General features: G+C 34.3%; 1 protein-coding gene across 9 annotated transcripts in view; it reads left to right on the forward strand.

Moving 5' to 3' along the window:
• Positions 1–16,169, forward strand: part of LOC118616759 (lysine-specific demethylase 6A-like) — a 191,034-nt gene that overhangs the window by 94,467 nt on the left and 80,398 nt on the right. For all 9 annotated transcript variants that reach the window (XM_036242190.1, XM_036242188.1, XM_036242186.1 and 6 more), the window contains 3 exons: positions 292–421; positions 2,118–2,223; positions 2,675–2,880. In XM_036242190.1, coding sequence (XP_036098083.1) covers positions 292–421; positions 2,118–2,223; positions 2,675–2,880 — 442 coding nt within the window. The remainder of the gene's footprint in view (positions 1–291; positions 422–2,117; positions 2,224–2,674; positions 2,881–16,169) is intronic.

Consider the following 16,169-nt stretch of genomic DNA (forward strand, 5'->3'; position numbering starts at 1 on the left):
GGATTTAGGTGAGAAAATATATTGGATAATTAAAAGGTAAAAGAAATTACAACAATAATTTATATTATGTGGCTGGCTATATGGTATATCTTGTTCAGATTTGAAAAGGTATAAGAAATCAAAGTGAGCATATGCTGAAAGTTACAATTCTGGGTTTCCTACTAAATGAATTACAAATATCCTAAATGATTTTATTTTTATAAATGCCCTATACTTAAAACTTAGATTTTTTTTTCAAATCTGTTTTTAAGATTAATAGCTGATGCAGTTCTTCTACTTACTATTTTACAGGAATTTAGGTAAAAATGGATTGTCTAATAGTCACATTTTTTTGGATAAATGTCCACCTCCAAGACCACCAACTTCACCATATCCTCCCTTACCAAAGGACAAGTTGAATCCACCTACACCTAGTATTTATGTGAGTCTCATTGATGAATTAGAATCAAGTGTCTGAACTTGTTAATCTTTTGAATATACATTTTAAACCAATGCAAATTAAATTGATTTTAAGATGTTTGGGTAAGAGTCAAGTTTTCTCAGTAGTTGAAGATTTTGCAAAAACATATTTGTATTTTAGAGGATGGATGACAACTGATATCTCTCACTCTAGATATGACCAATACTTACTTTTGTAAATAAAGTTTTTCTGGTATACAGACAAAGTGATGTGTGTGTGTGTGTGTGTGTGTGTGTGTGTGTGTGTGTACACACGTCAGCAGCAGCAGCATCTGATTGCTTTGCATTAGTTTGGCAGAGTTCAGTATTGGCACAAAACATGTAGTTGATAAAAACCCAAAATATTTTCTGTCTGGCTTTTTATAGGAACTGGTGTATTTGAAGTATTTTCTTACTTCTGGGTTGGGATTATATGAGAAGAGTAAAAGATCATTTGTTTTTGTGTCATTGTTTGAGGGTAACTTACTTCTTAGACTATATTCTGCTCCTGCTAGTTTTATGGATCTTCAAATTTGTTTGATTTTATGTGATTAAAAAAAGAAATTTTTGTGTCTTTAAAAATAGTGGAGAATATAAAATTGATGAATACATATGACTAAAAAGTATATAATAAATATAAGTAGGTATTTTTAATTTAAAGCTGAGTGTAGTTTTTACTTTTCAAGAATTTAAGTGTTTGATATAAATAGTTGCTATGAATTAAATAAAATAATTTATTTTCCCCCCAGAGTTTTCTATTCTTACCATTCCCCCTAACACACAAGTTTAAAAACACACACACAAATTTTTAGCTAAAAATTAAACATTTAGTACTTAGAATGATTTTGCATATGATAAGATTTTGGATATTTGGCTCTTATGCTAATATTTTACTGAATAAAAACGTACTGATACCTACAGGACAGGAAGATTCTGAGATTAAGATGAAAATAAGTCTTTGAAAGTAAACTTTGAGAGAATAAATGCAAAATGAAGATTTGTGTTTTGTGGGTCATTTTGAATCATTTTGTATTTTGATAATATTTTTTAAACCATTGAGCTTTAAAGTTTACTTCCCCTACCCTTTTATACAAGAATTATGCAATTATACCTGGGAATATAGGTTGAATGGCTAAAATATTGAAATATATTTTGTAAATCTTGAGATATATAATTGGTTGGTAACATATTAAAAACTATAAAGTTTAAAATGTATATTTCTGAAAGATATTATAAAGCAGTTATATCATAATAAGTATCTTAGAAAGACTAATGATAAATACTATAGTATGTAGCAATATAACATTAATGGATAAGATACATTGCAGAACTCTGCCCAGTTTGGCTCAGTGGTTAAAATGTCAGACCATGGACCGTAGAGAGCCAGGTTCGGTTCCCACTAGGGGCACGTACCTCAGTTGCAGTTTGTGTCTTGCTTCAATTGGGGTTGTGTGGGTGGCAACCAGTGGATGTATCTTTCTCACATCAATGTTTCTCTCTCTTCATTCCTCTCTCCCTCCCACTCTGTCTGAAGATGAATGCAAAAATGTCCTCAAGTGAGGATTTAAAAAAAAAAGATACATTGCAGATGTTACAATGCTTGATGAAAAATGAGTATGAATTTGTAGCATAATATTTAATTATTTTTCTTTGATCTAACATTACATTTTAATTTACAGTTGGAAAATAAGCGTGATGCTTTCTTTCCTCCATTACATCAATTTTGTATAAATCCCAAAAATCCTGTTACAGTTATACGTGGCCTTGCTGGAGCTCTTAAATTAGGTAAGATTTAATTTTTTTTTTTAAGTTTGAATAGTTTTGTCTATTACTGATTTTGAAAACCCTCAATTTTTGATTTATTGTAATGTTCTCTCACTTTCTCAGTGTTAATATATGCTATCATTATTGATTATTGACAAATTTATGATGGATTTTTAGTTTTTAATTTGGTATCATTATGTAACATTCATGGTTTAGGTTAGATAACCAGGAACCTTTTGAATATAAAATGCAGGGAAAGTTAGATTCTCCTTATAAATTCTCTAGCCCTTGTTAAACCTCATGATGGTTAGATCCGTTGCTTTAAGGGACTGCAAATTTGATACTACAAGACTTGAAGTAGTCTTCATGGAAATGGATGGGGCTTTGTGTTCTTTCTAAAGTGCTTTTGAAATGTTCACTGTACCAAATAAAATTTTATTTATTAACGCAACTTATTTATTTACTTATGAAGATCTTGGACTTTTCTCTACCAAAACATTGGTAGAAGCTAACAATGAACATTTGGTAGAGGTGAGGACACAGTTGTTGCAACCAGCTGATGAAAACTGGGATCCCACTGGAACAAAGAAAATCTGGCGTTGTGAAAGTAATAGATCTCATACCACAATTGCCAAGTATGCACAGTACCAGGCCTCCTCCTTCCAGGAATCATTGAGAGTAAGTATTTAGTTTTTATATATTACTTTTATGCACATTATTTTTATAACAGTCTATTTAGTTGATATATTTTATAAGTGCTATAACTTACAAATAATTAAAGTTTTAAAAATTTAAGCAAAGTTAATAGTTCATAAAATCCATGCTGTTAATGGAGAAATAAATTTACTGTCTGATAAAATAATCCCTTTTTTGAAATATTTTTGTTTAGAATATTAAATAATTTAATAGTTTTTTAAAAATTAGTGTTAAGAAAATTATGGGTATAGCTGATTTTCATTTGGTCCTTGAAAAGATGTTTCTATTTTGTTTTATCTGAAAGATACTTCTATTGGAAGTATTACTACTCTCTCCCTGTGTGAATCTTAGTTTCTCAAGAAGACTTGAGCAGAAGTTTATCAAAATATCTCAAAATACATGGGAAGTAAAAAAAAAACAAAAAAAAACTTAAGCCAAAGAGTAGTTACTAAAAGACATAATAGGAAGTGAATCAGAAATAGAGTCCTGCAGTAGTTATTAAAATAAAAACTTTTAATTATTTCACAAAATAAACATAAAAGCAGTGAGATCACTGGATATATTACTCAACTTCAATATTTTTCCTCACCTGTGTGTCTAAATTTAAACTGAGTCTGTCACAGATAAAGTGATACTGAAATCTCATTAAAACTAGATTATAGGATGAGGTTTGGGTTAGAGATTCTTTATTATCCATATTTCTTTAAATGAAAGACTAACTTTTTTAAGGGTATGTCAAAGCACTAGAACTGAAACAATTGAAAGTTTTACATGGGTAACTTTTTATGTCATTTTTCTTTGTACAGTATTTAAAATTCCGACCTTATTTTTACATTTTAAATCATTCAGTAGCATTAAGTATATTCACATTGTTGTGCCACCATCACTGTTACTCATCTCCAACACTTTTTCATCATTCCAAACTGACAGTCTGTCTATCCTTTCAAAAATAATTTATTTACTACTACCATCTTTTCATAGTCTCTGATAACTACTACTCTGCTTTCTGTTTCTAAAAGTTTGACAAGTCTAGTTGCTTGTAAAAGTGAGATCTGAACACTTAGCAAAATGTCTTTCAAGTTCATGCATGTTTCACAGTTTCAATTTTTAAATGGAAAAGTACTCCATTTCTGAGAATAGTATAAATATTTTGTTTATCCCTTCATCTACTGATAAGCACTTGTGTTATTTCTACCGTTTGGCTTTTGTGAATAACACAGTTATGAAAATTGGTGTATAAACATATTTTAATTCCTGCTTTCAATTATTTTGCGTCTATAGCCAGAATTTGAATGAATGACTACGTTATGTGGTAATTAATGTACTTAATTTTTTACAGAATATTTTTACAGTTGCTGTACCAGTTCATATTTCTACTAGTATTACACAAGAGTTTCAGTTTTTCCACATTCTCACAAAAACTTGATATATATTAGCTATTTTAAGGAGTGGGGAGTAGTATATCTTAGTTTTAATTTGCATTTCCTTAAAGATGAATGATGTTGAGAATCTTCTTATGCTTATTCTTCACATACTTATTCAAGTTCACTGCCCATTTTTTAATTGAGTTATCTGTTATTTTGCTGTTGTGTAGTAGGAATTTTCTCTGATACTAATTTCATATCAGATACATGATGTACAAAATATTTCTACAATTTTATGGATTGCTATTTAATCTTATTGACAATATGTTTTGATGCACTCATTTTTAAAAATTTTAATGGTCTAATTTATTTCTTGGTTTTTGGCTGTGCTTTTGATACCATTTTCAAGAAATTGTTGCTAAATCTAATGTCAAAAAGTTTGCTTTTTGTTATTTTTAATTCTTACTCGAGGATACCTTTTCATTTTTGTTCAGGTAGAGTGAGAGGGAGAGAGAGAAGCATCAACTTGAGAGGGACACAAGGACTGGTTGCTTCCTGCACAACCCCAACCAGGGCCAGAGATGAACCACAACTGAGGTACATGCCCTTAGCAGGAACTGATCTTGGTTCTCTCTGGACCGCAGGTTGATGCTCCAACCAGTGAGCCAAACTAGCCAGGGTTTGCCTTATTTATTTATTTATTTTTATCCTCACTGAGGACATTTTTTCACTTTTTGTTTAGGTAGAGTGGGAGGGAGAGAGAGAAACATCCATGTGAAAGGGATACATCGAGTGGCTGCCACCCGCATGACCAACCAGGGCCGGGGACAAACTGCAACCGAGGTACACACCCTTAGCGGGAACCGAACCCGGGTCTCTCTGGACCGCAGGCCGACGCTCTAAACGCTGAGCCAAACCGACCAAGGCATTGCCTTATTTTTTTAAAAGAACTTTATTGTTTTCACCCCTGTGATTGGGTCTTTGATTCATTTTGTATTCATTGTTGTATTTTATACAATAGTTCAACTTTTCATTATTTTTATATACCTGTCTAGTTTTTCTGTACCATTTGTTGACAACACTGTCCTGTTTGCCATTGAATAGTTTGGCGTCCTCATCAAAAGTCCATTGACAGTATATGCCAGATTTTATTTCTGGGTTCTTATTTCATCATTCTAAATAAATGTCTTTGTGTCAAATACACTCTGTTTTGTTTATTCTTTGTGATAGTTTTGGAAAGAAAGTGTATAACCCCAAACTTTGTTCTTCTTTATTAAGATGTTTTCGCCACACTTGAGTCTGTTAAGATTTTATATACATTTTAAGATGGATTTCATTATTTCTGGGGAAAGAATTGGAATTTAGATGTGGGTTACATTGAATCTATAGATTCCTTTGGGTAGTATTGACATCTTAACAGTATACATTCTACCAAACCACAAATTCCTGTCTTTTTCCTGATTTAAGAGTATAAGCTTTCACTCTTTCACCATAGGATGTGATGTTATCTGTGAGTCTTTCATATGTGAATATGGGCACTTACATTGTTTCCATAACTAAACTATCCCAAATAATGCTGTAATCAACATAAAGATGTATATATCTTTTTGAATTAGTATTAGATTTCTCTGGATAAATACCCAGAAGTGGGATTACTGAGTTATTTGGTAGTTAAATTTTAATTTTTTGAGGATCTTCCATACTGTTTACCATAGTGGCTGTACCAATTTGCAGTTACACCAAAAATGCATAAGGGTTCTCTTTCTCCATAGTCTCGCCAACACTTCTTTGTTGATTGATTGATATTAGCCATTTTGACAGATGTGAAATGATACATCATTGTAGTTTTAATGTGCATTTCTCTGCTGATTAGTGATCTTAACTATCTTTTCATATGTCTGTCTGTTGGCCATTTCTGTGTCCTTTGGAAAATTCCTTTGCTCACTTTTTTTTTTATTTTTTTTTATGAGATTTTTAAATCTTTTTGGTGAGGTTCTTGATACTTTGGATATTAATCTCTTATCAAATGTATCATTGGCAGATACATTCTTTCATTCAGTAGATTCTTTTTCTTTTGTTGATGGTGTCCTTTGCTGTGAAAAATCTTGTAGTTTGATGTGGTCTGTTAATTTGTCTTTTATTCCCTTTGCTCAAGGAGACATACCAGAAAAAATAATTGCACCCAAGATTTTACTGCCTATGTTTTCTTTTAGGATTTTTATTGTTTCATGTCTTACATTTAATTCTTTAATCCATTTTCAGTTTATTCTTGCATATCGTGTACGTCTGTGGTCTTTCTCTCTTTTTTTATGTATATGTTCAATTTTCCCATAGCATTTATTGAAGAGATCATGTTACCTCATTGTATAGTCTTACTTCCTTTGTCATAGGTTAATAAACCATATTTGGAGGCTATTTTCTTCTGTTGATTTTGTGTCTATTTTTATACCAGCACGGTGCTGTTTTGATTAGTATAGTGTTGCAGTACAATGATATGAGATAATGTGATAACCTCCAACATTTTTCTTCTTTCTTAAGGTTACTTTATATAAATTTTAGAATTATTTGTTCTAGTGCTGTAAAAATTTCATTGGTATTTTGATAAAGATGCATTTAATATATAGATTGCCTTGGATAGTATGGATATTTTTAACAGTGTTTATTCTTTCTATTCATGAGTATAGTATAGTCTTTCACATATTTATATCTTCTTCATTTTCTTTCTTTAATATCTTCTCATTTTCTGAGTATAGTTCTTTTCTTCCTTGTTAAATTTATTCCTAGATTTGTGTGTTGGTTTTTTAATGCAGTGGTTGATAGGATTGTTTTCCTAATTTCTCTTTTGATATTTCATTTTTGATTAATAAAAATGCAACTGATTTCTGAATATTAATTTGAGATATTGCTTTTTCAAATTTTTTTTTAACCAATTTTAGTGGTTTTGGGGTTAATTTAGTAGGGCTTTCCATATATAATATGCCATATTTATATTATGACAGCTTTACATTTTTCCACTTTGGATACCTTTTATTTATTTTTCTTATCTGATTGCTATGGCTAGGATTTTCAGTACTATGTTAAATAAAATTTTGAAAGTGAACATCCTTTTATTATTCATAATCTTAAGGGAAATGCTTTTAGGTTTTCATCTTTGAATATGATGTTAGCTTAAGGGTTGTCATGTTGCGATATAATCTCTATAAGGTATAATCTCTCTTTGCTGAGAGTTTTTATTAATAAACAGATGCTGGATTTTGTCAGATTCTTTTTCTACATCTGTTGACATGATCATATGATTTTTTAAAAAATTTTGTTTATGTGCTGTATAACGTTAATTGATTTGCTGATATTGAACCAACCTTGCATTCCAGGAATAAATTCCACTTGATGATTGTGTGTGATATTTTTAATGTATTAAATTAGGCTTGTTAATATTTTTTTGAGGATTTTTGCATTTGTGGTCATTAGGAATATTAACCTATAATTTTCTTTTTTTGTAATGTCTTTGTCTGGTTTTGGAATCAGGGTAATGTTTGTCTTATGAAATGAACTTGTGAGTCTTGCCTTGTTTTTAGTTTGTTGGAATAGTTTGAGGAAGGATAAATGTTAGTTGTTCTGGATTGTTTGGTAAAATTCATCTAAGAAGCCATGTGGTATAGGACATTTGTTTGATGGGAGTTTTTTGAGTACTGAGTCAATGTTGTTTATAGTTATTCATCTGTTAATAGATTTTTTCCCTTTATTTTTAATCATAAACCAAGAATATGTTTTCATTGATTGAGAGAGAGAGAGAGGAAGAAGCATTGATATGAGAGAGAAACATTTATCTTTTGTCTCCCACACACACCCTGACAAAACTTGCAACTAAGGTATGTGCCCTGACTGGGCATTGAATTTGCAACCCTTTGGTGTACAGGACAACACTGAGTCACCTACCCAGGTCCAGATAGTGTTTCCTATTGATTCAATCTTGGAAGATTATATATGTGTAGGAATTTGTCCATTTTTAGGTTGTCCAATTTGTCGGCATATAACTAACTGTTCATAGACATTTCTTAGAATCTTTTGAATTTCTGGAAATGTAGCTGATATGTCTCTTCATTTTTATGAGTCAGTTTTACTTTTCAAAGAACTAATTCTTGGTTTCATTGATCTTTAGTATTTTTTAAAACTATTTTATTTGTTGTTCCTTTACAAGTTCCATTTTGTGCAAGGTTAGATTGTTTATTTAAGATTTTTCTTGTTTCTTGAAATAGGCCTGTATTACTGTGAATATTTCTCTTACAACTGCCTTTCTCAGATTTGGGGTTATTGTGTTTTCATTATTATTTTTTTTCTATGTATCTTTTGATTTCTTCCTTCATCTCATTGTTAGCCCATTTATTGTTCAGTAGCATGTTATTTAACCTTCATTCATTTGACTGTTTTTCAGGTATTTTCTTATAATTGATTTCTGTTTTCATACCATTGAGATCAGAAAAGATGCTTGAAATGATTTCAGTCTTCTTAAATTTACTGAAGGCTTTTTTGTGGCCTATCAGGTGTTTCATGTGCACTGACAAAGAATGTGTCTTCTGCTTTGGGGTAAAATGTTTTAAAATATTAATTAAATTCATCAGAACTGACATGTCATTTAGGGTCACTGTTTCTTGATTTTGTATTAGGATGATTTATTGATGTCAGTGAGGTTTTAAAATTTGCTTCCATGACTGTTACTGTTAAACTCTCTTGTTATGTTCAGTATTTGTTCTGTATATTTAGATGCCCCCACCTTGGATTTATAAATGTTTACAAAGATACCATGTAGTTGGATTGATTATTATGAAATATTCTTTTTTGTGTCTAGGTATATCCTTTGTTATAAGTCTGTTTTATTTCATATAAGTATTGCTGCCCCGATTTTTTATTTTGTTTTAGAAAGAGAGGGAGAGAGAGAAACATAAGTGAAAGAGAACATCATTTGGCTACCTCCTGCCATGCCCCCCATGGTGGATCAGGCCCACAACCTGGGCGTGTGCCTTGACTTGGAATCAAACAAGCAACCTCTTGGTGCATGGCTTGATGCTCAACCACTGAGCCACACCAGCGATGCGCTACCTACTTTTTTGTTTGTTTGTTTTCATTTTCATTTTAATGAAATGCCTTTTTTCCATCACTTTTAGTATGTGTGTATATATATTTCAGTCTGAAGTGTGTCTATTGTAAGCCACATATGGTTAGGTTACATTTTTTTATGTTTTCAGCAACCTTATATTTTTTATTTAAGTATTTAATCCACATATATTTAAAGTGATTATTTTTTCTATTTTTATTCATGTATATTTGTTACAGATGTTTCTCCTTTTTCTCTCATTAACACCTTCCTCCTCATCCCCCCCTGCCCTGTCCCCAGCTTTGTTTTCCGTGTCCATCAGTTATGCGTACATGCATATAAGTTCTGTGGCTTATCTCTTCCCCACCCCTCTTCTGAGAACTTTTAAGTCTGTACCCTACTTCTACGTCTCTGGGTCTACCCTGTTCCTCAGACTGTTATGTTTATTATATTCCACAAATGAGTGAGATCATATGTGATATTTGTCTTTCTTTGCTTAGCTTGCTTTACTTAGGATAATACTTTCCAGGTTCCTCTATGTCATCCCAAAGGATAAGAGATCTTTCTTTCTCACAGCTGCATAGTACTCCATTGTGTAAATATACACAGCTTTTTTTATCCACTCATCAACTGATGACCACTTGGGCAATTTCCAGATCTTAGCTATTGTAAATGGTGATGCTACAAACTTGGGGGTACATATATTCTTTCTGATTAATGTTTTAGGCTTCTTAGAGCATATTCCTAGAAGTGGGATTACTGGGTCAAATGGCAGTTCAGTTTTTAATATTTTGAGGAAACACCACATTGTTTTCCATAGTGGCTGCACCAGTCTGCATTCCCACCAGCAGTGTACTAGAATCCCCTTTTCTCCTCACCCTCGCCAACACTTGTTATCAACACTTGATGATTTTTTGATGGTGGCCATTCTGACAGGTGTTAAGTGATACCTTATTGTTGTTTTAGTTAGCATCTCTCTGATGATTAGTGATGTTGAGCATTTTTCAAATGTCTGTTGGTTAGTTGCATATCCTGTTTGGAGAGGTGTCTCTTTAGGTTCTCGGCTCATTTTTTCATTGGGTTTTTTTGTCTTTCTTTTGTTGAGTTGTATGAGTACTCTATATATTTTGGAAATTGACCCCTTAACTGATGTGTCATTGGCAGTTATGGTCTCCTGTAGTGGGTTTTATTTTCATTTTGATGGTTGTTTCTTTTGCTGTGCAGAAGCTTTTTTAGTTTGATGTAGTCCCGTGTGTTCATTTTGTTTGTTTCTGTTGCCTTAGGTGTTTTATCAGTGAAAATTCTGCTGCATATGGTGTCTGAAATTTTGTTACCTGCATTTTCTTCTACAATTTTTATGAATTCACGGGTCACATTTAAGTCTTTTGTCCATTTTGAGATAATTCTTGTATATGGTGTAAGTTGGTGGTATAACTTCATTTTTTTGTATGTACCTGTCCAGTTCTTTCAAAACCGTTTATTGAAGAGGCTTGTCTTGACTCCACGTATGCTCTTGCCATCTTTGTCAAATATTTATTGAACATATTGTCTTGAGTCAGTTTCTGCGTTCTCAGTTCTGTTCCATTGATCTGTGTGTCTGTTTTTGTGCCAGTACTAGCCTGTTTTGATTACAGTGCTTTGTCGTATAACCTCATATCTGGTATTGTGATTCCTCCTACTTTGTTCTTGTTTTTCAAGATTGCTGTGGCTATTAGGGGTCTTTTTGGTTCCATATAAACTTTTGGAGGATTAAAGTAGTTATTAATAGGTTGTGGTTATTGTCATTGCTGGTCTTATTAATAGTGTTTTGTAATTTCTTTTTTTATTTCTTCCTAATGAAATACATTTAATATTTCTTGTAATATTGGTTTGGTAGTGAAAAACTCTTTTAGCTTTTTCTTGTCTCAGACATTCTTTTTCTCTTCTTGATTCTGAGGTGTAGGGTTTTTTTTTCCCCATCACTTTGCATATTTTATGCCCGCCCCTTCAGGTCTGCAGTGTTTCTGTTGAGATATAAGCTGAACATCTATGGGAGCTGCCTTATACTGTCTTTTTGTTGCTGCTCTTTGTCGGAAGATTCTCTCTTCGTCAGAGAAGGAAAATTGGGCAAAAGTAACATTTGATGAAATAATGTTTTAAGTTCTTCTAAAAATGATAAAAAATGCTGGACTGCAGATTCAAGTCATAAATCACAAACAAGATGAACACACACACACACACACACACACCCTTCGACACTTCACAGACAACTACAAAAGATCAAGAACAAAAAGAAGAGAAACAGAAAGATGAAAGGCTGTTTTCAAAGGACATCCAGTAAAACAGGAGCAGTTGATGTGAAGTTGAAAGACAATGAACAGTATTTTTAAAGTGCAAAAAGAAAAATTTTAACCTACAGTTCTATTCCTAGGAAAACTAATGCCCCCAAAAAACAAAAAAAGATTCTCTCTTTGTTTTTAACCTTTGGCATTTTTTTATGATATGCCTTGGTGTGGGCCTCTTGGGGTTTATGCTGTTGGGGACTCTCTGCACTTCCTGGGCTTGTATTTCTACTTCTTTTGCTGGTTTAGGGAAGTTTTCAGTCATTATTTTTTCAAATAAGTTTTTAATCTCTTCTCTTTTTTCTCTTTCTAGGAATCCCTGTTTTCTTGTCTCAGAGTTCTATACACTATTCTGTTTTTTTGTTTGTTTGTTTTTTATTCTGTTCTGGTTGGCTGTTTTTTACTACCTTGTCTTCCAAATTACAGATTCGGTTCTTTACTTTATCTAATCTGCTATTTCTTCAATCCATTATTTTATTTAATTTATAGTATTTTTATTTCTATTTCTTTTTATTGTGGTTTTATCTGTGTAAGTTTTCAATGTGTTCATCTATTTTTTGGGTCATTGTTCACATCTCTTTAATGAGATCAAAGTCTGTATATTGTAACTGAGGGTAGAGCTAGCTCAGTCCTTGAAATATGGCTCCTGTCCTGAGGACTCCAACCCTTTCACGCAGGGTCAAGGAGGGCAGGGAGATAACCAAGGAAAACCGAGGGAGCTGGGCAGGGGCTAATTCTAGTTGGCAAATAACCTACCCACCCTCCCCAAACTGCTAATGGGACGTCCTGTGGAAGCCAGCCTTATAGAAGAAACTTGGGATATGGGATTTAGGGGCAGTGTACCCAGGGGAGTGGTCTCTCAAATCTGGCTGACTGGTACTAGCCCTAGTCTCCTTGACTGGCTCACCCCTGCTGGAATCTGGACAAGGGCAGAGCTTGATACCAGAGTTTCCAGTCTGCTGGACATAGCAGCAAAAGATCTATGGTGAAGGGTTCACTGTTTTGGGAGGAAACAACTTCCACATTTACTCCCTTGTAGTGGGCAGAGCAGCTAGAGGTAAAGGAGCAGCAGGTACAGTCCCTGGAAACAGTCGAGGGGCAGCCTGGAACTACAGTTAATGAGGTGGTGGTGTGAGTGGTTGGTAAATCCTGAAAACCTGGGGGTTTGAAGGCTCTGAAGAGGCACAGGTCAAGCAGTGAACCAATAGAAACAAGACCAACCCCATGGCATGCCCTGTGTTAGGCCAACAAATTGATCTCACGCTGCTGCTTCTAGAGTTGAGCTTGTTGATGACAGAATATGTGAGTCTATCAGTAAGTGAGTCTGTGCACAATCTCCCTTTCTGAAAAATGCTTGGATTTCCAGCAGCACTTGTCACATCTTTAAAGAACCCCCATTGATTTCCTGTACCCTCCTCCCATCACTTACTCCAGCTTCACTGATGATTGGGGCTGGCGAGGCAGTTGTGGGACTGATTCTCTACTCTAGGGTTACTCCCTGTCATTTGTCAAGGGGATCCCTGGCCAGAGATGGCCTCTGTTCTGAGACAGTACTTTGGGTCCCTAGTTCTTGTTTTGCTTGTAGGAACAAGTCCAACAAGAGACAACAAATAGCAAAAGTAGGTAAGGATTTATTTATAGGAAAAAAATAGTCAGAACTGGAGTGCAATTCAGTCAGCCAAAACCAAACCAAGTGCCCTGATATTTGGATGGTTTATACCTCTAAACCTCTAGACTGCAAGGAGCAAGGCTCCCCCTCCCTCATATCTTAAAAAATTGTATCTATAAGTTATAAGGCTTAATCACCTAGGTGTTATGCTACCAGTTAGACCATGTCATGGAGAACTCTGAATCTTTTATTCTCAAATAGAAGTCTGCCACCTCCATTGTCTATTTTTGGTTTGCCATGTCTCACATTTATTCTTTCCAGACCCCAGAGGTGTCTCTCAGCTCATAATTCCTACTCTAAAGTCTCTCCTAGTTCTTATTAATCCTCACCTGAGGACATGTTTTTATGGATTTTAGAGATAGAGAAAGAAACATTGATTGGTTACCGCCAATACATGCCGCGACCAGGGACTGAACCCAAAACCTAGGTATGTGTCCCAACAGGGAAACAAACCTGACACCTTTGTTGTGTATGAGATGACTCTCCAACCAGCTGAGCCATCCAGCCAGGGTTCCATTCCAGTTCTGCACCACCACTAACGCAGGTATAGAACCAGCCAGTTCTGAGTCTTTACCCCTCCTACAGTCGCAGCGTGCATCCTCTGTATATCTTCAGTAATGAGAGCTCTGTTCAGGTGGTTTTCAAGGGTAGTTTTCTATAATTTAGTTGTAAGATTGATGTGGTCATGGGAGGAAGTGAGCATAGTATTCATCTGTCGGGCATCTTTTTTTTTTTAAAACATAAAAAATTTAGTGTTACTGTTCTTTTTCAATTTTTATTAATTTATTTTTGTTACAGATGTTTCTGCTTTTTCCCCCGTAGACACTCTCCTCCCCATCCTGCCCTTCCCCCACACCCCTCCAGCATTGTTGTCCAAGCCCATTCGTAATGTATATATGCATATAAGTTCTTTGGTTTATTTCATCTATTACGCCTCTAACCCCATCCGCCACCCTCCTCTGAGGTCGTATTCCTCTCTCTGTCTCTCAGTCTTTTTGTTAATCAGCCCACCTTGTTCATAATATTCTACAAATAAATGAGATTGTGCAATATTTGTCTTCCTTTGATTGGCTCATTTTGCATAGCATAGTGATCTCCAGGTCCCTCCTTGTTGTCTCAAAGGATAAGAGATCTTTCTTAAAGCTTCATGGTATCCCATTGTAAATGTGTACCACAGCTTTTTAAATTTTTAATCCTCACACAAGGACACTTATTTTTTCTTTTTTTGTGTTTATCTTCAGATAGAGCAGGAGGTAGAGAAAGAGAAAAACATTGATGTGAGAGAGAGATATTGACTGGTTGCCATCAATACGACCCCAACCAGGGCTGAGGACAAACAGTAACCAAGGCACATGTCCTTAGTGGATCCAAACCCAGGTATATCTGGTCCAAAGGCCAACACTCTAACTGCTGAGCCAAACCGGCCAGGGCTCACAGCTTTTTTATCCCTCTTCTATTGAGGGACTCTGGGCTTTTTCCAGATCTTAGCAATTGTAAATAGTGCTGCTATGAACATAAGGGTACCTATATTCATTCTGATTGGTGTTTCAGGTTTCTTAGGGCATATTCCTAGAAGTGGGATCACTGGATGAAATGGCAGTTCAATTTTTATCTTTTTGAGGTAACACCATAGTGTCTTCCATAGTGGCCACACCAGTGCATTCTTAACCAACAGTGTACTAGAGTTCCCTTTTCTCCACATCCTCACTACCACTTGTTTGACAATTTGTTGATGGCAGCCATTCTGGCATGTGTGAGGTGATACCTCATAGTAGTTTTAATTATCACCTCTCTGATGATCAGTGACATTGAGCATTTTTTCATGTCTTTTGCCATTTGTATGTCTATTTTGGTCTATTTATGTCCTCTGCCCATTTTTTAATTGGGTTCTTTGTCTTACTATGATGGAGATGCATGAGCACTCTATATATCTTGGAAATTACCCCTTATCTGATAATGTCATTGCCAGTTATTCTCTCCCATATAGTGGGTTCCCTTTCCATTTTGATAGCCGTTTTTTTTTATTTTTTGCAATGCAGAAGCTTTTTAGTTTGATGTAGTCCTGTAGGTTCATTTTTTTCCTTTGTTTCTATTGTCTTAGGCGTTGTATTAGTGAAAATTCTGTTGTGTATGTCTGAAATTTTGTTGCCTACATTTTCATCTAGGATTTTTATGGATTCACAAGTCCTATTTTAAGTCTTTTATGCATTGTGAGTTTCTTGCATATGCTGTAAGTTGGTGGTCTAACTTCACTTTTTGCATGTAGCTGTTCAGTTTTCCCAACATCATTTATTAAAAAGGCTGTCTTTACTCCATTGTATGCTCTTGCCACCTTTGTCAAATATCAATTGAGCATCATGTCTTGTGTCAATTTCCAGATTCTCTCTTCTGTTCCATTGATCTATCTGCCTGTTCTTGTGCTAGTACCAAACTGTTTTGATTACAGTGGCTTTGCAGTATAACCTGATATCCAGTATTGTGATCCCTCCTACTTTGTTCTTCATTTTCCAGATTGCTGTGGCTATTTGAGATCTTATTTGGTTCTATATGAACTTCTGAAATATTTGTTCTAGTTCTGTGAAATATGTTGTTGGTATTTTGATGGGGATTGCAGTGGATTTATAGATTGCTTTGGGTAGTATGGACATTTTAATGATGTTAACTCATCTAATCCCATGAACAAGGCATATGCTTCCACTTTTCTGTATCTTCCTTTATTTATTTATTTTTTGATGTCCTGTAGTTTTCTGCAAGTAGGTCCTTTATTTATTTTATTTTTAAATTTTTATTTTAAATTTATTTCTAAGTATCTCATTTTTTTTGCC

This window comes from Molossus molossus, unplaced genomic scaffold, assembly GCF_014108415.1.
Source record: "Molossus molossus isolate mMolMol1 unplaced genomic scaffold, mMolMol1.p scaffold_m16_p_40, whole genome shotgun sequence".
Classification (NCBI taxonomy): Eukaryota; Metazoa; Chordata; class Mammalia; order Chiroptera; family Molossidae; genus Molossus; species Molossus molossus.